Here is a 24314-nt window from a genome sequence, read left to right on the forward strand (position 1 = left end):
CAAAGGCTTTCATTGTTTTAAACAAGTACTGGTGGTCCACACGATCAAAAGCCTTCTCCTGATCCAAAGAAAGTAAACCCACATTTACATCAGACAGTTTACAAATGTCTAAAACATCTCTTATCAGAAACAAGTTGTCAACAATAGAGCGATCAGGTACACAGTAGGACTGGTCCTTGTGGATCAACAATCCCAGATACTCTTTCAACCTGTTTGAGAGACATTTAGAAACAATTTTGTATTCAGCGCACAGCAAAGCAACAGGTCTCCATCCCCCTTTTTTGGCAACAGTGAAAGCACCGCACGTTGACAGGATACAGGAAGAGAACCCTCATGAAAAGATTCACACACCACTTCATAAAAATCCTCCCCAATAGACCCCCAAAAGTGCTTATAAAACTCAGATGGTAAACCATAGATGCCAGGGGCTCGGCCTGTTGAGAGCTGCATAACTGCTGTGGACAGCTCTTGCAGTGTAATGTCAGAGTCCAATGTGACTCTCTGCTCAGGTCCCAATTGAGGAAGACCATGTAACAACTGTTCAGTACACAGAGAGTCACAATCCTTTGCCTTATAGAGGGCAGAGTAGAAATCCACAGCATGTTGACGCATTTCAATATCATTCGTGGTCACCTTCCCATCAGAGAGACGAAGGCAGACCATCTGTTTACGTTGAAATGTCGACGGTCCTAGGTTAAAAAAAGAGCTAGGAGCATCCGTATCCTTGAGGGAAGCGAAACGAGACCTAATCAAGGCACCCTTCACTCTTTCATGCAGAAACGACCTCAGTTCATGTCTCTTGTCCTGTAAGTTGATGACTAGTCCAGGGTCATTCTGAGTGAGCAGCTTCAATTCAATAGATTTGATGTCCTGTTCAAGGGCCTTGATAGTCTCTTTAACTTCAATTTGAGACAGAGCAGTATACTGTTGACAGTATACTCGTATTTGGGACTTCCCAACCTTCCACCATTGTCTCAAGGACTCAAAATTCCCTTTTATAACCCTCAATTTTTCCCAAAACAAACCTGTCACAAAACATGACATCATGTAACAATGTAACATTAAAATACCAGTAAGGTGATGACCTTCGTGGACAGGACAAGTGAATATCAACAGTAACAATATGATGATCAGAGAAACCCACAGGAGTAATGTCACACATTCCAACCCTACTACAGTATTGCTCAGATACATACAACCTGTCTAACCTTGCTGCACTGACACGACCTTCATTAATTTTTAGCCATGTGTACTGCCTAACTTTTGCATTCCTTACTCTCCACACATCAGAAAGCTCAAACTCAGTTAATAGGCCAGACAGGCAAGTGGCTGACCGCAGGTGAGGTTCTTCGGCGGTGCGATCAACAGTAAAATCCACTGTACAGTTCCTTTCACCCCCTAAAACCATACACCCCTCTTGATCACAGTCTTAAGGTTTCCTTTATTTGATCAAATATAGCAATACGCTTTGTACCCTCATTAGGAGCATAAACATAAAAAAAAAATATAAAAAAAACATAACATCCACCTTGACCAATAAAACCCGACCCTTGACAATCTCTGCTGTAGATACCACAGTCACCTCTAAACCTGAGGAAAACAAGATTGCCACCCCAGCACTGAAATTAATACCATGACTGAGTACATGCTGCCCCTCCCACCACATAACCCAGTCAACCTCATTTTCTTCATCACTATGTGTCTCTTGGAGGAAAACTACATTAAGCCTTCTCTGTTTTATTTCTTCTAATACCCAAGCCCTCTTATTCCTGTCCCTTCCTCCATTAATATTGAGAGAACCTACCCTTAGTACCTCCATATAGAAAAGAGAAAAGAAAAGCAGAAGAAACCTGTCACGTTCTGTCCATCATTCGTATGTGTTTTTTCCTTGTTTTAGTGTTGGTCAGGACGTGAGCTGGGTGGGCATTCTATGTTGTGTGTCTGGTTTGTCTATTTCTATGTTTGGCCTGATATGGTTCTCAATCAGAGGCAGGTGTTAGTCATTGTCTCTGATTGGGAACCATATTTAGGTAGCCTGTTTTGTGTTGGGTTTTGTGGGTGATTGTTCCTGTCTCTGTGTTTGCACCAGATAGGACTGTTTAGGTTTTCACTTTTCTTGTTTTGTATAGTCTGTTCATGTATAGTCGTCTTTATTAAAAACATGAATAACCACCACGCTGCATTTTGGTCCGCCTCTCTTTCACCAGAAGAAAACCCTTACAAAACCACAGAGAACCCAAGGAGAAAAAAGACACCCTATGAAGCATGTTCATCATCATTATTTTAATCTTCTCTTTAACCTGACCACGTTTCCCACAGTACGGTACCGCTTGCCGTGTGGTCGCAGAGAGAACAGTCTATGACTAGGGTGGCTGGAGTCTTTGACAATTTTTAGGGCCTTCCTCTGACACCGCCTGGTATAGAGGTCCTGGATGGCAGGAAGCTTGGCCCCAGTGATGTACTGGCTTGTACGCAGCACCCTCTGTAGTGCCTTGCGGTCAGGGGCCGAGCTGTTGCCATACCAGTCAGGATCCTCTTGATGGTGCAGCTGTAAAACCTTTTGAGGATCTGAGGGCCCATGCCAAATCTTTTCAGTCTCCTGAGAGGGAATAGGTTTTGTCGTGCCCTCTTCACAACTGTCTTGGTGTGCTTGGACCATGATAGGTTGTTGGTGATGTGGAGGCCAAGGAACTTGAAGCTCTCAACCTGCTCCACTACAACCCCGCCGATGAGTATGGGGGCATGCTCAGTCCTCCTTTTCCTGTAGTCCACAATCATCTCCTTTGACTTGATCACGTTGAGGGCTAGGTTGTTGTCCCTGCACCACACGGCCAGATCTCTGACCTCCTCCATATAGGCTGTCTCGTTGTTGTTGGTGATCACGTGATCAGGCCTACCACTGTTGTGTCATCGGCAAACTTAATGATGGTGTTGGAGTCGTGCCTGGCCGTGTAGTCATGAGTGAACAGGGAGTACAAGAGTGGACTGATCACACACCACTGAGGGGCCCCCGTGTTGAGGATCAGCGTGGCGGATGTGTTGTTACCTACCCTTACCACCTGGGGGCGGCCCGCCAGGAAGTCCAGGATCCATTTTCAGAGGGAGGTGTTTAGTCCCAGGGTCCTTAGCTTAGTGATGAGCTTTGAGGGCACTATGGTGTTGAACGCTGAGCTGTAGTCAATTAATAGCATTCTCAAATAGGTCCTGGAGTGGCCTAGCCAGTCTCCAGATCTCAACCCAATAGAAAATCTTTGGGGAGGGAGTTGAAAGTCCGTGCTGCCTAGCAACAGCCCCAAAACATCACTGCTCTAGAGGAGATCTGCATGGAGGAATGGGCCAAAATACCAGCAATAGTGTGTGAACCTTGTGAAGACTTACAGAACACGTTTGACCTCTGTCATTGCCAACAAAGGGTATATAACAAAGTATTGAGATAAACTTTTGTTATTGACAATACTTATTTTCCACCATAATTTGCAAATAAATAAATTAAAAATCCTACAATGTGATTTTCTGGATTTTCTTTTTTTTTCTCATTTTGTATCTCATAGTTGAAGTGTACCTATGACGAAAATTACAGGCCTCTCTCATCTTTTTAAGTGAGAGAACTTGCATAATTGGTGGCAGACTAAATACTTTTTTGCCCCATTGTAATTGTTTTATGATGGTCATACTATGGATCATTTTGAATTTTAAGACCCATTTAGGCATAAAATATTGAATTTGGCCTATTCTACTATAGCCCAGAGAAACGCATTGATAAATGGCAAACAAGACAGATTTTTTTTTTACACATATTTAACCCCTTTTTTGTGTAGGCACAACACTACCTTTATACTTTGTTCACAAGTTTGTCTGATTGGGCCACAACTAGACCTCATTTTAAATGTTTCAAGAAAAAATCTTATTTGTATGCCTACCAATCAACACAATCAGTACATTGTTTAAAGCACACTATTACAAGTCTCAGTCACAAATGGCAGCTCCAAAAAGCTGAACAAGATGTGAACGAGAGGCTTGTAGAATCATGACTCCTTCACATTTTCAGTTCATCGTGAATAGTCCCAGGGTCTTTAGCTTAGTGATGTTTGAGGGCACTATGGTGTTGAACGCTGAACTGCATTCTCACAAATGTGTTCCTTTTGTCCAGGTGTGAAAGGGCAGTGTGGAGTGCAATAGAGATTGCATCACAAAATGTTTTCTAAAGCTAGAGCATTTTCCAATTTCTGGGGTCCTGCATGCTCTGGGCATTACTGACTCAAATTAATGAAATATGTCAAAAGATTTGTTTGTTTGACTAAAGGACTTCAAAAGATCAGAGTCAGTAAAAATAGTCGAAATTCCAATTACTACAAGGAGATTATCATTTCCTCATCTACTTCATAAATTCTTTATAAATGTTTTGAGTGACCAGTCTAATGTCTCACAAAAACATGGATATGCCATTGGTAGACATTCCAGCAGTACCTGATGTTCCTTAAGATCTCAAAATGAACATAACAATGGCTAATAAATAAGCACACATGTTTAAGAAAATCAAGCATTCGGAAAGTATTCAGACCCCTTCCCTTAAGTATTCAGAACCCTTCCCTTAAAATTAAAAGTGTTCATGATTAATCTACACACAATACCCCATAATGACAAAGCAAAAACAGTTTAGACATTTTAGCAAATGTATATAAAAAAAACAGATACCTTATTTACATAAGTATTCAGACCCTTTGCTATGAGACTCGAAATTGAGCTCAGGTGCATCCTGTTTCCAATGAACATCCTTGAGATGATTCTACAACTTGATTGGAGACCACCTGTGGTAAATTCAATTGATTGGACAAGACTTGGAAAGTCACACACCTGTCTATGTAAGTTACCACAGTTGACAGTGCATGTCAGAGCAAAAACCAAGCAATGAGGTCGAAGGAATTATCCGTAGAGCTCCGAGACAGGATTGTGCGAGACACAGCTCTGGGGAAGGGTAGCAAAATATTTCAGCAGCATTGAAGGTCCCCAAGAGTTTGGAACCGCCAAGACTCTTCCTAGAGCTGGCCACCTAGCCAAACTGAACAATCGGGGGAGAAGGGCCTTGGCCAGGAAGGTGACCAAGATCCCGATGGTCACTATGACAGAGCTCCAGAGTTCCTATGTGGCGATGGGAGAACCTTCCAGAGGGACAACAATCTTTGCAGCACTCTACCAATCAGGCCTTTATGTTAGAGTGGCCAAATAGAATCCACTCTTCAGTAAAACGCACATGACAGCCCACTTGGAGTTTGCCAAAAGTCACCTAAAGACTAATTTATTTAACCCTTACTTTACCAGGTAAGTTGACTGAGCACACATTCTCATTTACAACAACAACCTGGGGAATAGTTACAGGGGAGAGGACAAATGTGCCAATTGTAAGCTAGGGATGATTAGGTGGCCATGATAGTATGAAGGCCAGATTGTGAATTTAGCCAGTACACCAGGGTTAACACCCCTACTCTTACGATAAGTGCCATGGGATCTTTAGTGACCACAGAGAGTCAGGACACCCATTTAATGTTCCATCCAAAAGACTGCACCCTACACAGGGCAATGTCTCCAATCACTGGGGGATTGGGATATTGTTTTGGGCCAGAGGAAAGGGTGCTTCCTACTGGCCCTCCAACACCACTTCCAGCAGAATCTGGTCTCCCATCCAGGGACTGAACAGCACCAACCCTGCTTAGCTTCAGAAGGAAGCCAGCAGTGGGATGCTGGGTGGTATGCTGCTCACTCTCAGACAATGAAAAACAAGATTCTCTGGTCTGATGAAACCAAGATTGAACTCTTTGGCCTAATTACCAAGCATGAGGTCTGGAGGAAAACTGGCACCATCCCTAAGGTGAAGCATGGTGATGGCAGCATCATGCTTTGGGGATGTCTTTCAGCGGCAGAGACTGGGAGACTAGTTAGGATCGAGGCAAAGATGAACAGAACAAAGTACAGAGGGATCCTTGATGAAAACCTGCTCCAGAGCGCTCAGAACCTCAGACTGGGGCGAAGGTTCACCTTCCAACAGGACAACAACCCTAAGCACACAGCCAAGACAACGCAAGAGTGGTTTCAGGACAAGTCTCTGAATGTCCTTGAGTGGCCCAGTCAGAGTCCGCATTTGAACCTGATTGAACATCTCTGGAGAGACCTGAAATTAGCTGTATAGCGACACTTCCCATCCAACCTGACAGAGCTTGAGAGGATCTGCAGAGGAGAACGGGAGAAACTCCACAAATAAAAGTTTTCCAAGCTTGAAGCATCATACTCAAGAAGACTCAAGGCTGTAATTGTCGCCCAAGGTGATTCAACAAAGTACTAAGTGTCTGAATACTTATGTAAATGTGATATTTCAGTTTTTTATGTTTAATACATTTGCACAAAAAAAAACTGTTTTTGCATTGTCATTGTGGGGTGTTTTGTGTAGGATGATGAGGGGAAAAAACAATTTAATACATTTTAGAATAAGGTTGTAATGTAACAAAATATGAAAAAAGTCAAATGTGATATATTTACATCATTTCCCATCAATTCCCATTATTAAAGAGGTCTGAATAGCCTCTATGTATGATTCCACCCGCTTTATTAGCTTTAAAAGTTGTTTTCTTTATGACAATACATTACATACATCATAAAGCCTTTCTTTGAGGGCCTAGTTATACCCAAACCAGTGGTGTTAGAAAACTCCTGCTTTACATGCCACATCAAGCCTGCAAGTCACATTATGCTGGCTTGCAAAGTGATGTCTGGCAAAGTGATGTCTGGCACCCAGACAGAATTAGGATATCTAATAAATCCCCCCAACCCGAATTCACAATGAATGCCAAGGTAGGGGAATTGAATTGTGAGACTACATCAATCACTTAAACTGGAACAACCATCTCAGTAACTACTAACAGATTGGAAAAATGTATGTTATATACAATATCACTGTGTAGCATAAAATGTATCAACCAATCAATGTACATACAAAAACACATATATTACACAGAAAATCACCCTGCAATAGAGCATCCTGGGAAATATGACATATGGTTCTGTGTAGAACCCTTCTTGCCATCTAAAGAATCCCTCTTGCCTTCCAAATAATAAGTCAAGAACCCTTTCCTCCAAAAATGGTTCTTAGGATGTAAAGGTTCTAGGTAGAACCGTTTGCCTTACAAAGAGCCATTGTCTTCCAAAAAGTAATCGTCAGATCAAAACAGTTCTTGGTAGAACCCTATTCCTCCTCAAAGAACCCTTTGGAACAATTTTGTATAAGATTGCATACCTTACTTCATTGTTAAATAACAGACATACGAGTCACCAGACCTGATCACAGGCTAACTCTGGAGAGCCCTTCGATTTCCACTGCGTTTGCTAGATCTGCTTTTAGTTTTTATCATCTTACATGTGTAATGATATCCAAAGCACTTTAAAATTTGAGGAATAGGATCCTCTAGGGTACATTTCTACTGAAGAAGAAATTTGAAGAAACATGATATCAAAAGAAAAGGACTGGTCAAACCCTAGCACAGATAGCAACCAAACAACAACACCCATTGGACTAAGGACTGCTTCTTCCTATGACATTCCAATTGGCCTTTGCGACATCATGTCTCCAATGATGAAAAATCAACTAAAATATTGATTCTATACACTCTTAGAAAAAAGGGGTTCCAAAATGGTTTTCTGCTGTCCCCAAAGGATAACCATTTTTGGTTCAAGGGAGAACCTTTTATAGTTCCACATAGAACCATTTTGGGTCCCATGTAGAGCCCTCTGTGGAAAGGATCCTAAATGGAACCCAAAAGGGTTCTACCTGGAACCAAAAGGGTTCTCAGTAAGTATTAAGGATAATATGAATATAGAAAGTGCTTACCATATGGAGTGACTATGGCAGAAGTCCAGTGCAGAGATGATCTGTCTGAAGAACTTCCTGGCCTCCTTGGGTGTTAACCGTCCCTTCTTTACCAGGTAGTCAAAGAGCTCTCCCCCTGAGACGTGCTCTAACACCAGATACCTGGGAGGTGGGGGGACAGAGAAATTAGAAAGATGAATGAAATAAGACTGAAAAAGTAAGAGGGAAGAAAGAAGGAAAGAAAGTAAGAAATTAAGAAGAGAGAGTGAATTAAGAAGTGGGCGCTTTTTTAAACATCACACTTGAGAGACATCCAAAGGATAAATGTTTTTCTCTGGGACACTTTTCAAAGAAAACTGAAAGGAAAACGCCACACAGTGCTGCTCATGCTCCCAGAAGATATTTATTTACAACTTTTCGACCCTTAGGTCTTCATCAGGCATCTGTGAGGTGGCAGGGCTTGCAAACCATTAGACTACAAAGGGAAGCACAGCCAAGAGCTGCCCAGTGACACAAGCCTACTAGATGAGCAAAATTACTTCTATACTCGCTTCGAGGCAAGTAACACTGAAACATGCATGAGAGCATCAGCTGTTCCAGACGACTGTGTGTGAGTAAGACCTTTAAACTGGTCAACATTCACAAGGTCGCAGTGCCAGAAGGATTACCAGGACATGTACTCCGAGCATGCGCTCACTAACTAGCAACTGTCTTCACTGACATTTTCAACCTCTCCCTGTCTAAGTTGGAAATACCAACATGTTTCAAGCAGACCACCATAGTCCCTGTGCCAAAGAACACTAAGGTACCCTGCCTAAATGACCGACCCGTAGCACTCACGTCTGTAGCCATGAAGTGCTTTGAAAGGCTGGTCATGGGTCACATCAACACCAGTATCCCAGAAAACCTACACCCACTCCAATTTGCATACCGCCCCAACAGATCCACAGATGATGCAGTCTCTATTGCACTCCACACTGCCCTCTCCCACCTGGACAAAAGAACACCTACAGTGGGGCAAAAAAGTATTTAGTCAGCCACCAATTGTACAAGTTCTCTCACTTAAAAAGATGAGCGAGGCCTGTAATTTTCATCATAGGTAACTTCAACTATGCCAGACAAAATGAGATAAAAAAATACAGAAAATCACATTGTAGGATTTGTTATGAATTTATTTGCAAATTATGGTGGAAAATAAGTATTTGGTCAATAACAAAAGTTTATCTCAATACTTTGTTATATACCCTTTGTTGGCAATGACAGAGGTCAAACGTTTTCTGTAAGTCTTCACAAGGTTTTCACACACTGTTGCTGGTATTTTGGCCCATTCCTCCATGCAGATCTCCTCTAGAGCAGTGATGTTTTGGGGCTGTTGCTGGACAACACAGACTTTCAACTCCCTCCAAAGATTTTCTATGGGGTTGAGATCTGGAGACTGGCTAGGCCACTCCAGGACCTTGAAATGCTTCTTACGAAGCCACTCCTTCGTTGCCCGGGCAGTGTGTTTGGAATCATTGTCATGCTGAAAGACCCAGCCATGTTTCATCTTCAATGCCCTTGCTGATGGAAGGAGGTTTTCACTCAAAATCTCACGATACATGGCCCCATTCATTCCTTCCTTTACACGGATCAGTCGTCCTGGTCCTTTTGCAGAAAAACAGCCCCAAAGCATGATGTTTCCTTCCCCATGCTTCACAGTAGGTATGGTGTTCTTTGGATGCAACTCAGCATTCTTTGTCCTCCAAACACGATGAGTTGAGTTTTTACCAACAAGTTCTATTTTGGTTTCATCTGACCATATGACATTCTCCCAATCTTCTTCTGGATCATCCAAATTCTCTCTAGCAAACTTCAGACGGGCCTGGACATGTACTGGCTTAAGCAGGGGGACACGTCTGGCACTGCAGGATTTGAGTCCCTGGCGGCGTAGTGTGTTACTGAAGGTAGGCTTTGTTACTTTGGTCCCAGCTCTCTGCAGGTCATTCACTAGGTCCCCCTGTGTGGTTCTGGGATTTTTGCTCACCGTTCTTGTGATCATTTTGACCCCAAGGGGTGAGATTTTGCGTGGAACCCCAGATCAAGGGAGATTATCAGTGGTTTTGTATGTCTTTCATTTCCTAATAATTGCTCCCACAGTTGATTTCTTCAAACCAAGCTGCTTACCTATTGCAGATTCAGTCTTCCCAGCCTGGTGCAGGTCTACAATTTTGTTTCTGGTGTCCTTTGACAGATAGGCTATGTACAGGTGCAGTGATCTGTAAACTGCTCTGACAGCTGGTGCTTAAAGCTAGTGAGGGAGATGTGAGTCTCCAGCTTCAGAGATTTTTGCAATTCGTTCCAGTCATGGGCAGCAGAGAACTGGAAGGAAAGACGAGCAAAGGAGGAATTGGCTTTGGGGGTGACCAGTGAGATATACCTGCTGGAGGGCGTGCTACGAGTGGGTGCTGCTATGGTGACCAGTGAGCTGACATAAGGCAGGGCTTTACCTAGCAGAGACTTGTAGATAACCTGTAGCCAGTGGGTTTGGGGACGAGTATGAAGGGAGGGCCAACCAATGAGAGCGTACAGGTTGCAATTGTGGGTAGTGTATGGGGCTTTGGTGACAAAACGGATGGCATTGTGATAGACCAGTTTGTTGAGTAGAGTGTTGGAGGCTATTTTATAGATGACATCACCGAAGTCGAGGATCGGTAGGATGGTCAGTTTTACGAGGGTATGTTTGGCAGCATGAGTGAAGGATGCTTTGTTGCGATATAGGAAGCCGATTCTAGATTTAATTTTGGATTGGAGATGCTTAATGTGAGTCTGGAAGGAGAGTTTACAGTCTAACCAGACACCCAGTTGTCCACGTATTCTAAGTCAGAGCCGTCCAGAGTAGTGATGCTGGACGGGCGAGCAGGTGCGGGCAGTGATCAATTGAAAAGCATGCATTTAGTTTTACTTGCGTTTAAGAGCAGTTGGAAGCCATGGAAGGAGAGTTGTATGGCATTGAAGCTCGTCTGGAGGTTAGTTAACACAGTGTCCAATGAGGGGCCAGAAGTATACAGAATGGTGTCGTCTGCGTAGAGGTGGATCAGAGAATCACCAGCAGCAAGAGCAACATCATTGATGTATACAGAAAAGAGAGTCGGTCCGAGAATTGAACCCTGTGACACACATAGAGACTGTCAGAGGTTGGGACAACAGGCCCTCCGATTTGACACACTAAACTCTATCAGAGAAGTAGTTGGTAAACCAGGCAAGGCAATCATTTGAGAAACCAAGGATGTCGAGTCTGCCAATAAGAATGTTGTGATTGACAGAGTCGAAAGCCTTGGCCAGGTCGATGAATACAGCTGCACAGTAATGTCTCTTATCGATGGCGGTTATGATGTCGTTTAGAACCTTGAGCGTGGCTGAGGTGCACCCATGACCAGCTCTGAAACCAGATTGCATAGCAGAAAAGGTACGGTGGGATTCGAAAGGGTCAGTAATCTGTTTGTTAACTTGGCTTTCGAAGACCTTAGAAAGACAGGGTAGGATAAATATAGGTCTGTAGCAGTTTGGGTCTAGAGTGTCACCCCCTTTGAAGAGGGGGATGACCGCGGCAGCTTTCCAATCTTTGGGAATCTCAGACGATACGAAAGAGAGTTTGAACAGGCTAGTAATAGGGGTTGCAACAATTTCGGCAGATAATTTTAGAAAGAGAGGGTCCAGATTGTCTAGCCCGGCTGATTTGTAGGGTTCCAGATTTTGCAGCTCTTTCAGAACATCAGCTATCTGGATTTGGGTAAAGGAGAAATGGTGGGAGCTTTGGCAAGTTGCTTTGGGGGTGCCGGGCAGTTGACCGGGGTAGGGGTAGCCATGTGGAAAGCATGGCCAGCTGTAGAGAAATGCTTATTGAAATTCTCAATGATAGTGGATTTATCGGTGGTGACAGTGTTCCCTAGCCTCAGAGCAGTGGGCACCTGGGAGGAGGTGCTCTTATTCTCCATGGACTTTACAGTTTCCCATAACTTTTTTGAGTTAGTACTACAGGATGCAAATTTCTGTTTGAAAAACCTTGCCTTAGCTTTTCTAACTGCCTGTGTATATTTGTTCCTAACTTCCCTGAAAAGTTGCATATCACGGGGGCTATTCGATGATGCTAATTCAGAATGCCACAGGATGTTTTTGTGCTGGTCAAGGGCAGACAGGTCTGGCGTGAACCATGGACTATATCTATTCCTAGTTCTACATTTTTTGAGAGGGGCATGCTTATAATACGGGGCGGCAGGGTAGCCTTGTGGTTAGAGCATTGGACTAGTTCAAACCTCCGAGCTGACAAGGTACAAATCTGTCGTTCTGCCCCTGAACAGGCAGTTAACCCACTGTTCCTAGGCCGTTATTGAAAATAAGAATTTGTTCTTAACTGACTTGCCTAGTTAAATAAAGATAAAAATAAATAAATAAATTTAGATGGTGAGGAAGGCACTTTTAAAGAATAGCCAGGCATCATCCACTGACGGGATGAGGTCAATGTCATTCCAGGATACCCCGGCCAGGTCGATAAGAAAGGCCTGCTCGCAGAAGTGTTTCAGGGAGTGTTTGACAGTGATGAGGGGTGGTCGTTTGGTCCCAGACCCATTACGGATGCAGGCAATGAGGCAGTGATCGCTGAGATCTTGATTGAAAACAGCAGAGGTGTATTTGTCATACTGAAACAGGGAAAGGGCCTTCCCCAAACTGTTGCCACAATGTTGGAAGCATTGAATCGTCTAGAATGTCATTGTATGCTGTAGTGTTAATTAAGATTTCCCTTCACTGGAACTAAGGGTCCAATCCTGAACCACGACACTTTACAGTTGGCACTACACATTTAGGCAGGTATCATTTGTCCATTGTGCTGCCAGATGGTGAAGTGTGATTCATCACTCCAGAGAAGACGTTTCCACTGCTCCAGAATCCAATGGTGTCAAGCTTTACACCACTCAAGCCGGCACTTGGCATTGTGCATGGTGATCTTAGGCTTGTGTGAGGCTACTCGGCCATGGAAACCCATTTCATGAAACTTCCAACAAACAGTTATTATGCTGACATTGCTTCCAGTGGCAGTTTGGAAGTTGGTACTGAGTGTTGCAACCAAGGACAGATTATTTTTTACGCACTACATGCTTCAGCACTCGGCCGTTCCGTTCTGTGAGCTAGTGTAGCCTGCCAGTTGTCTGCTGAGCTATTGTTTCTTCTAGTCGTTTCCACTTCACAACAACAGCACTTACAGTTGACTATGGCAGCTCTAGCAGGGCAGACATTTTACAAACTGACATGTTGAAAAGGTGGCATCCTATGATAGTGCCATGTTGAAAGTCACTGAGCTCCTCAGTAAGGCCATTCTACTGCCAATGTTTGTTTATGGGGATTGCATGGCTGTGTGCTCAATTTTACGTGTGTGTGTGTGTGTGTGTGTGTGTGTGTGTGTGTGTGTGTGTGTGTGTGTGTGTGTGTGTGTGTGTGTGTGTGTGTGTGTGTGTTGCTGGACCAGACTGATGAGGGTGTCACTCTCCATGGCTAATGTTCGCTAATGCAGTGCCGTCACTGACTGTGTCGCAAATGGCACTCTTTTCTTTATTAAGACCACTTATTTTCACCAGGGCTCGTAGAGTTCTGGTCAAAAGTAGTGCACTGTATAGGGAATAGGGTGCCATTTGAGAGGCAAACTCTGATAAGGATGTCGTAGTGTTTACATAATAGAGGGTTTCTGGCCCTATTAGCAAACTCTCAAACAAGCATGAATAAACGACTAGCTTCACACTAATGGGCCATCTACCCTTCTGTCACATTCAGTGTTGCTTGTAACCAATCATATGGTTCGCTTTGATATCTGAGTGCGGAGCCTAACAGAAAGGGTTGGCTGTTTGGCTGTCAAGCTCAGAGGGTTTGATCTTGTTGACTGTCACGTGTTGGGGGAGACATACAGTTAATATCATTCCCTGTCATAATATCCACTATTATTACAGATGACTGGGACTGACACAATGGCGGTGAAACAGGAAGTAGCCCCTGACTCTTAAGGATGAAGAGGTGTATCATGATGTATCATTGTATCATGTCAAGTTGTGTATCATTTCTGCTATCTTCAATATTACAATACCAATAAAATTACGAATTGGACGCTAAGTAGACTTCAGATGGTAATACCCTCCCCATGTTGGAACATAACAATTTGATTGAATTCATAGAGGCGATAACGATACTCACAAGTATTTCTTATTTTCGTAGACGTCGTGCAGCTTTAAAACGTGAGGGTGTTCTATGAGCTTCAGAATCGCTATTTCCCGCTCAACCTGGAAGAGAAAAACAAAACACGGACACAGAAAAACTAGTTTATCCTCCTCAAACCTATACAGGGGACTGACAACTGAGCACACAGGCTTCAGGGGTATGCTACAGTTTGTTAAGACCTTCTACTCTAAAATGTACTCTCTGTACATAATTCTAAACAACACTGTAGTACTGCTTCCACATACTGTAGGATTGATGGTATTTTGCCTGTAAAAACATGTTTATATGACCCCCTTACAAACATGCTCATTTTAAGCACATTCTTGTCTGCATAAGCCTTTTCTACCTCCCGTGCACGAGTGGTAGCTTAGTAGACCTACACTGTCAGACCTTTCTGTACTTTCAACAGTAAAACACTGTAGGATGCACAGTATAATACCATAAATGTGTTTTACAGCATTCATGCTGTAGATTGCACTGCATTATGGGTAACATGCTGAAAAATATTGTGTTTAACTGTAATTTGAAAGTCTCTTGTAAAAAATACTCTAACATACTGTATTTCTTTACAGTAATAGCTTATGCTTACTGTCGATTCAAATGATCCATTTCAGGCGCCAAACTTATGCTGTCGGGTGAGACACATGAAGCTCAGACTATTTTAGTAAATGTCTTATTGAAGAGGCTGTGAGGTGGAAGAATATTTTCAGCAGCTGCTAGGTAGGTACCTTGCCTTGTCTATAAGTATATTCATTGCTAGCCAACGTTGAACTACTGCACTCTTCCTTAGCTAACCTAGCTCAACAGCTAGCTAGCTCAAGTTAACAAAAGCCATTTTTGGTCTGCTCTAAATTGCTCCTAAATATCTAGCTGTGCGACCTAGAAAAACATCACCCAGAGAATATTGTGAATGTAGGCTTTTCCATCACTCTGCGGTCCAACTCATCACAAACGTCTCAATTGGGTTGAGGTCAGGTGATTGTGGAGGCCGGGTCATCTGATGCAGCACTCCATCACTCTCCTTCTTGATAAAATAGCCCTTATACAGCCTGGAGGTGTCTAGTTGAAAAACAAATGAAAGTCCCACTAAATGCAAACCAGATGGGTTGGCGTATCGCTGCAGAATGCTGTGGTAGCCATGCTGGTTAAGTGTGCCTTGCATAATACATAAATCACTGACAGTGTCACCAGCAAAGCATCGCAAAGCATCGCAAACCATCACACCTCCTCCTCCGTGCTTCAGGGTGGGAACCACACATGCGGAGATGATCCGTTCACCTACTCCGCGTCTCACAAAGACACGGCAGTTGGAAGCATAAATCTCAAATTTGGACTCATCAGACCAAAGGACAGATTTCCACCAGTATAATATCCATTGCTCGTGTTTCTTGGCCCAAGCAAGTCTCTTCTTCTTATTGGTGTCCTTTAGAAGTGGTTTCTTTGCAGCAATTCGACCACGAAGGCATGATTCACGCAGTCTCCTCTAAACAGTTGATGTTGAGATGTGTCTGTTACTTGAACTCTGTGAAGCATTTATTTGGGCTGCAATTTCTGAGGCTGGTAACTCTAATGAACTTATCCTCTGCAGCAGAGATATCTCTGGGTCATCCTTTCCTGTGGTGGTCTTCATGAGAGCCAGTTTCATAATAGCGCTTGATGGTGACGCCTTTTGAAGAAATGTTCAAAGTTCTTGAAATGTACCGGACTGACTGACCTTCATGTCTTAAAGTAACGATGGACTGTCGTTTCTCTTTGCTTATCTGAGCTGTTCTTGCCATAATATGGACATGGTATTTTACCAAATTCTGCTAGCAAATATGCAATCTTTGGACAATAAAATGGACGAGTTATTGGGAAGATTAAACAACGGGACATTAAAAACTGTAACATCTTATGCTTCACGGAGACATGGCTGAACGACGACAATATCAACATATTGGTTATACGATAGAGCAGCGGTGTCTGGTAAGACATGGGGTGGCGGTCTATATATTTTTGTAACCAACAGCTAGTGCACGATATCTAAGGAAGTGTTGCACTATTGCTCGCCTGAGGTAGAGTTTCTCATGATAAGCTGCATACCTATATTCTTTGTAGCTGTTTACATACCACCACAGTCAGAGGCTGGCACAAAGATAGCATTGATTGAGCTGTATTCCACCATAAGCAAACAGGAAAATGCTCACCCAGAAGCAGTGCACCTAGTTGCCGGCGACATTAATGCAGGGAAACTTAAATCAGTTTTACCAAATTTATATCAGCATGTTAAATGTGCAACCAGAGGGAAAAGAACTCTGGACCACCTATACTCCACACACAAAGATGCATACAAAGCTCTCCCTCATCCTCCATTTGGCAAATCTGATCATAATTTCATCCACATGATTCAAGCTTATAAGCAAACATTTAAACAGGAAGCACCAATGACTAGATCAATAAAAAAGTGGTCAGATGAAGCAGATGCTAAGCTACAGGAATGTTTTGCTAGCACAGACTGGAATATGTTCCTGGATTCCTCCAATGGCATTGAGGAGTACACCACATCTGTCATTGGCTTCATCAATAAGTGCATCAATAACGTCGTCCCCACAGTGACCGTACGTACATACCCCAACCGGAAGCCATGGATTACAGGCAGCATCCTCACTGAGCTAAAGGCTAGAGCTGCAACTGTCAAGGAACTCTAACCCGGAATCTTATAAGAATTCCCACTATGCCCTCCGACGAACCATCAAACAGGCAAAGCATCAATACAGGACTAAGATCGAGGTGTACTACATCAGCTCTGATGCTCATTGGATGTGGAAGGGCATGCAAACCATTACAGACTACAAAGGGAAGCACAGCACAAAAGGGAAGCACAGCCAAGAGCTGCCCAGTGACACGAGCCTACAGGACGAGCTAAACCTCTTTGCTCGCTTCGAGGCAAATAACACTGAAACAGGCATGAGAGCACCAGCCGTACCTGAAGACTGTGTGATCACACTCTCCACAGCCGATGTGAGTAAGACCTTTAGACGGGTCAACATTCACAAGGCCACAGGTCAAGATGGATTACCAGGACGTGTACTCCGAGCATGCGCTGACCAACTAGTGAGTGTCTTCACTGACATTTTCAACCTCTCCCTGTCTGAGTCTGTAATACCAACATGTTTTAAGCAACCAACAATTGTGCCTGTGCCCAAGAACACTAAGGTAACCTGCCTAAATGACGACCGACCCGTAGCACTTGCGTATGTAGCCATGAAGTGATTTGAAAGGCTGGTCAGGACTCACATCAAAACCATCATCCCAGAAGCCCTAGACCCACTCCAATTTGCATACCGCCCCAACAGATCCACAGCTGATAGAGTCTCTATTGCACTCCACATTGCCCTTTCCCACCTGGACAAAAAGAACACCTATGTGAGAATGCTATTCATTGACTACAGCTCAGCGCCCTCAAAGCACATCAATAAGCTAAGGACCCTGGGACTAAACACCTCCCTCTGCAACTGGATCCTGGACTTCCTGGGGGCCACCCCAGGTGGTAAGGGTAGGTAACAACACATCTTCCATAGTCTATAGGGAGGAGGTCAGAGACCTAGCCCTGTGGTGCCAGGACAACAACCTCTCCCTCAACGTGATCAAGACAAAGGAGATGATTGTGGACTACAGGAAAAAGAGGACCGAGCACGCCCCCATTCTCATCGACGGGGCTACAGTGGAGAAGGTTGAGAGCTTCAAGTTCCTTGGTTCCACATCATCAACAACCTATCATGGTCCAAGCACAACATGACAGTTGTGAAGCGGGCACAATAAAACCTATTCCCCCACAGGAGACTGAAAAGATTTGGCATGGGTCCTCAGATCCTCAAAAGGTTCTAAAGCTGCACCATCGAGAACGTCCGGACAGGTTGCATCACTGCCTTATATGGCAAAACGTCGGCCTCCGACCGCAAGGCACTACAGAGGCTAGTGTGAACGGCCCAGTACATCACTGGGGCCAAGCATCCTGCCATCCAGGAGCTCTACACCAGGCGGTGTCAGAGGAAGGCCCTAAAAATTGTCAATGACTCCAACCACCCTAGTCATAGATTATTCTCCCTGCTACCACACGTCAAGCGGTACCGGAGCGCCAAGGTCCAAGAGGTTTCAAAACAGCTTCTACCCCCAAGCCATAAGACTCCTCAACATCTAGTCAAATGACTACCCAGACTGCCACTCTCTGTTGTCATCTATACATAGTCACTTTAACTCTTTTGGGATAGGGGGCAGAATTTTCACTTTTGGATGAATAGCGTGCCCAGAGTGAACTGCATCCTACTCTGTCCCAGATGCTAATATATGCATATCAGTATAGTATTGGATAGAAAACACTCTGACGTTTCTAAAACTGTTTGAATGATGTCTTTGAGTATAACAGAACTCCTGAGAAAACCTGAGAAAAATCCAACCAGGAAGTGGGACATCTGAGGTTTGTAGTTTTTCAAAGCTTGGCCTACCGAATACACAGTGGGATATGGATAAAGTTGCACTTCCTACGGCTTCCACTAGATGTCAACCGTCTTTAGAAACTTGAATGAGGATTCTACTATAAAGGAGGGGCTCATGAGAACTGTTTGAGTTAGTGGTCTGGCAGAGTATCACAGGCTCGTGACGTGCGCTCCCGACAGAGTTACCTCTCGTTCCTGTGCTTTTCTTCAGACATGAATTCTCTGGTTGGAACATTATTGATGTTATGTTAAAAACACCCTAAAGATTGATTCCATACATCATTTGACATGTTTCTAAAGGACTGTAACGGAACATTTCAAGTTTATGTCTGGACGAAGTGCCTGTGCATCATGAAGATGAGTTACTGGGCTGAACACGCTAACAATAAGTGGCAATTTGGACATAAATTATGGACTTTATGGAACTTTATGGAACAAATCAATAATTTATTGTCGAACTGGGATTCCTGGGAGTGCCTTCTGATGAAGATCAAAGGTAAGTGAATATTTATGGTGTTATTTCTAACTTCTGTTGACTCCAAAATGGCGGATATTTTTCTGGTTGGATTGGGCTCTGAGCGCCGTTCTCAGATTATTATTTTTCCGTTAAGTTTTTTTGAAATCTGACACAGTGGTTGCATTAAGTCTATCTTTAATTCTGTGAATAACAGTTGTATCAATGATTATTATGAGTATTTCTGCAAAATCACCGGATGTTTTGGAATCACAACATTACTGCACGTAACGCGCCAATGTAAACTGAGATTTTTGGATATAAATATGCACATTATCGAACAAAACATACATGTATTGTGTAACATGATGTCCTATGAGTGTCATCTGATGAAGATCATCAAAGGTTAGTTATTCATTTTATCTATATTTCTGCTTTTTGTCACACCTATCTTTGGCTGGAAAATGCCTGTGTGTTTTTTTGACTTGTTGTTGGAGGAAATTATAGTTGAAAGGATTAATTCCGTATACATTATTATTAGAACCATTAAGTTTTAATACTATTATGTTATGGTATGAAATGTATGGGTTTTTGGTTAAACTAGGACTGAAAATGTAGGTAAAACTAACGAATTGTCTGTACCTTGTGAGTTTAAGGGAGAAGGAGGCTATATCTTTTCAGAAAGATAAGAATGTTCTTTGATGTTCCATTAGTGGAGGATAAAATGTCTTTTAGACAGATTGGAATGTTTGCTTTATGAGGGGAGTAGGAGACAATCTCCAGACCTGAAGACACTGTGCTATTGTGTGGATCGGAGAGAGTGTGAGAAACTGATGACGTCATCATTATCTTCTCTCTTTAAAATGTAATGTTCTTTGTATTTTGGGTCAGTACTCTCTTGAATTAAACGCTGTTACCTGACTTTTAAGACCGGGGCTCTGTCCATTCTTATAAAAATATTGGGTCGTATAATCCCTTTAGAATGCATTGACAGAGAAATTAATTCTGATTGGGAAAAATACAGAGGAATTTAGAATTCCTCTAACACTTGTCTATGACCTAACATAATGATATGTTGTGCTTTTGCTGCAAAGCATTTTTGAAATTGGACACGATGGGTAGATTAACAAGATTAACCTCTCTAGGGTATGTGGGACGCTAGCGTCCCATCTGGCCAACATCCAGTGAGGTTGCAGAGCGCCAAATTCAATTACAGAAATGCTCATTATAAAAATTCAGATAACAAAACATATTTTACATAGGTTTAAAGATTAACTTCTTGTTAATGTTAAGCTTCCCCCTACTTTTTCGGAAATTCTGTTAAAAATCGCGCAACATTTTGGCGTCCTGCTACTCAGGCCAGGAATATAGTATATGCATATGATTAGTATGTGTGGATAGAAAACACTCAGACGTTTCCAAAACTGTTTAAATCACGGCTGTGACTATAACAGAACGTCTGTTTCATCGACGCAGGAAAATCTGATCACTGGAGATGGGAAAAAATATCCATGCGCCACTCCCATGAATTGTTGAAGGTGAACCGTATTAAATGAGGCCAAGCTTGCAGACCTAAGCAAGGATGTATAGACATTTGAATCTGAATTGATTCTTGGTAGATCCGAGGGAACCGATTCTCTCCGACCACCAAGGCATTGTCTGTCTTTTTTCCGGAGATTATTAGAAAGGTATTTCGACGTCGAATTTTTAACTTTTAAAAAATGACGTTACGTTATGAAACGCTATTTTTTTCCGTTTATCACACAGTCTTCATAGATCGATATCTAGTTAATTGATTATGGGACATCAAGGTGTGCAAAGAAAGAAGATGGTCAAAGGTAATTAATGTTTTATATTTTATTGTGCAAATTCTTTTGTTTACCCCCTACATGCTTTCGCCGAAAAGTGTAGCTTTATTTCAATACCAAGCATGTGTATTTTAATGAACGTTTGCGTTTTAACTAATACTATTAGCGTGTAGCGTAGCGCATGTGCATTTCCAGAGCTCTAGGTGGGACGTCTGCGTCTCAAGTAAGCTCAAGAGTTAAACCAACCACAGTGTCATATTTATAAAATGCTTTTCGGTGAAAGCATACCTAGCCCAGAACATACCTAGCCCAGAACATAGCCCAGTTTACAAATTATTACAAACAGTAACCAGCCAGGCAGAAGCATTACAAAGCTCAGATATAGAGATAAAATGAATCCCTTACCTTTGATGAACTTCATATGATGGCAATCATAAGACATTAATTTACTCAATAAATGTTCCTTTTGTTCGATGAAGTCTCTTTATAACCAAAAACCTCTGTTTTGTTATCAGGCAAAAAAATCAAAATTGTATCCGTAAAGTTCATAGAAACATGTCAAACAATGTTATATTCAATCCTCAGGTTGTTTTTTTAGCCTAAATGATCTATAATATTTCAACCGGACAATAACGTTGTCAATATAAAAGGTAAACAAGAAATGCACATGCGCCTGAAAAAACTCTGCATCACGTTAGGGTCCATTCGTTCAGACTGGCCTTACTCCCTCATTTATAAAAATACAATCCTGAAACGATTTCTAAAGACTGTTGACATCTAGTGGAGGGCATAGGAACTGCAAATGGAGTCCTATGTCAATGGATACTGTAATGGCATTGAATAGAAAACTACAAAACCCCCCAAAAAACTACTTTCTGAATGGATTTTTCTCAGGTTTTCGCCTCCTAAATCAGTTCTGTTATACTCACAGACACTATTTTAACAGTTTTGGAAACTTTTGAGTGTTTCTATCCAAATCTTCCAGTTATATGCATATCATTTCTTCCGGGCCCGAGTAGCAGGCTGTTTAATTTGGGCATGCTTTTCATACAAAATTCCGAATGCTGCCCCCTACCCAAGAGAGGTTAATGTGTGAAAGTTACATATTTATAAAATATATTTTTGAATTTCGCTGAAAAGGTCTGCCTTTTCAGCTGAATGTTGTTGAGGGGTTTCGCTAGCGGAACTAGAAAGAAATAACGTTCCCAAAGTAAATGGGCTATTTTGTCAGGACAAGATGCTAGAATATGTATATAATTGACAGCTTAGGATAGAAAACACTCTAAAGTTTCCAAAACTGTAAAAATATTGTCTGTGAGTATAACAGAACTGATATTGCAGGTGAAAGCCTGAGAAAAATACAATCAGGAAGGGACTCTTATTTAGAAAGCTCTGCGTTCCTATGTGTCCCTATTGAGCAGTGAATGAGATATCAACCAGATTCCTTTTTCTATGGCATCCCTAATGTGTCTAGTGTCACAATACATAGTTTAAGGCTTTTATTTTGAAAAATGAGCCTGAACGTCAACATTGCGTCAGTGGTCAGCTGGAGTCAGTGGTCAGCTGGAGTGTTTTGTGCATAAGAGACAAATACGGCCATTGTTTCTCTCTTTCCTACTAAGAAGCCACCTGTCCCGGTTGATATATTATCGAATAGATATTTGAAAAACACCTTGAGGATTGATTATAAACAATTATTATGGAGCTAATTTGGAATATTTTTCGGCGTTGTCGTGACCACAATTTCCGGTCGGTTCTCAGCCAAACGAGAAGAACTAACAGAGTTATTTCGGCTACAAAAATAATATTTTTGGAAAAAAGGAACATTTGCTATTTAACTGGGAGTCTTGTGAGTGAAAACATCCGAAGCTCATCAAAGGTAAACGATTTAATTTGATTGCTTTTCTGATTTTCGTGACCAGGTTGCCTGCTGCTAGCTAGGCATAATGCTATGCTAGGCTATCGATAAACTTACACAAATGCTTGTCTCGCTTTGGCTGTAAAGCATATTTTCAAAATCTGAGATGACAGGGTGATTAACAAAAGGCTAAGCTGTGTTTCAATATATTTCACTTGTGATTGCATGAATATGAATATGAATATTTTCTAGTAATATTTGTCCGTTTCGTTATGCTAATTAGTGTCAGTTGATGACAACGCTCCCGGATCCGGGATGGGTAGTTACAAGAGTTAAACCACCCAGGTAGTTGCTAAGTGTGGGGTTCCAATCACCCTGTTTGCTTACATAGACCACAGAGTCTGTGTCGTGGTAAAGAACCCGCCTCTGAAGCTGCTCCATGAGGGTGTACAGTTCAAGTCGGCCATAGGCCGTGGTAAATGCTGCAAAAAACACATTTACATTACCCGGGGGTAGAACTCACTTCTTGCATTGCACCAGGGCAATGTCTTGACTCAAGAATGAAAAATGTGAAATTTCGTATTGGTCCGAAAAAACAAATTCCCCAAATTCTTCGGGGTCTTTAATGATCGACGTTGTTAGCATATTGCATCTCTGCGAAAGCTTCCCCCAAAGAGAGTTTAAGTACAATTTCGACACATTTCTTTTGGTTTTGTTGACCTCTATTCTGTCAGGGTCAAGAAGTATGCCTTCTCTGTCGTGATATTCTTGAATGTACATCTCTTTGCTCTCTTGATCGGTGACCAATACAGGATAGCCTGAAGCAATTTGCTTGCATCTCAAGAAGGTCTTGATGTACTCTTTAAAAAGAGTGTCTGATGTCCTGGAAAAGTTCCACACTTCAAAGATTTTGGCCACACGATACCCCATCTCTACATCCATAGAGAATTCAACTGTGACCCATACACCTGTCAGGGCTCTCTCTTGATCTGAGTGATCACAAGGCTTTTCCTGGTTGTTGTTTTCACTGCAGGTGCGACAAAGTTTTTCCTTGAGGTCCCTTGTAAGGCAACACTGGTATAAACAAACCCCTAGGAGGGTTGCTTTGACCAGATCAAAATAGTTTTGGAGTAATTCAAAGTCGTGGTGAATAATTTCAGGATGCCCCATAGGATAGCATGAGGAACTCATTACATGAGGATAAAGGGATGTAAAATCTACATATCCTATTGTCTCGTCGGGTTGCTCTACATACCTCAACGCCTTCTCACCCCTATTCAAAGCATGTTGGGCCAAGTACTCCAACCATTGAATGGACCCACTAGAGTTTGACTTGAATTGGCGTCGCTAGTTGTCAGGCGAGGGGATAGTTATAGATGCTGTAGGTAGAAAGTGTGTACGATAGGTTTTCATGCATGCCGATGCAATAGTTGTACAACTCCAAGGGTCAATGCCTGCATCTTTGATTACCTCTTCTCTGAATCTGAGGCATCCTTCACGAAGCATAACCACATCATTATGACAGTATGATTCCATCTCTTTATGGAAATCAAAAGTGCTGTGACATACTGTCTCGTACCACGTCATGAATCTCTCTCGCTCTTTGGGAGACATCTGATCACAC

General features: G+C 42.5%; 1 protein-coding gene across 1 annotated transcript in view; it reads right to left on the bottom strand.

The window, feature by feature from the left end:
• The window catches only part of brsk2a (BR serine/threonine kinase 2a), a 512190-nt gene that overhangs the window by 134812 nt on the left and 353064 nt on the right, over positions 1-24314 (bottom strand). The window contains exons 3-4 of the mRNA XM_042302009.1: positions 14072-14157; positions 7877-8017 (exon numbers count right to left, since the gene is read on the bottom strand). Coding sequence (XP_042157943.1) covers positions 7877-8017; positions 14072-14157 — 227 coding nt within the window. The remainder of the gene's footprint in view (positions 1-7876; positions 8018-14071; positions 14158-24314) is intronic.

Source organism: Oncorhynchus tshawytscha, linkage group LG19, assembly GCF_018296145.1.
Source record: "Oncorhynchus tshawytscha isolate Ot180627B linkage group LG19, Otsh_v2.0, whole genome shotgun sequence".
NCBI lineage: Eukaryota > Metazoa > Chordata > Actinopteri > Salmoniformes > Salmonidae > Oncorhynchus > Oncorhynchus tshawytscha.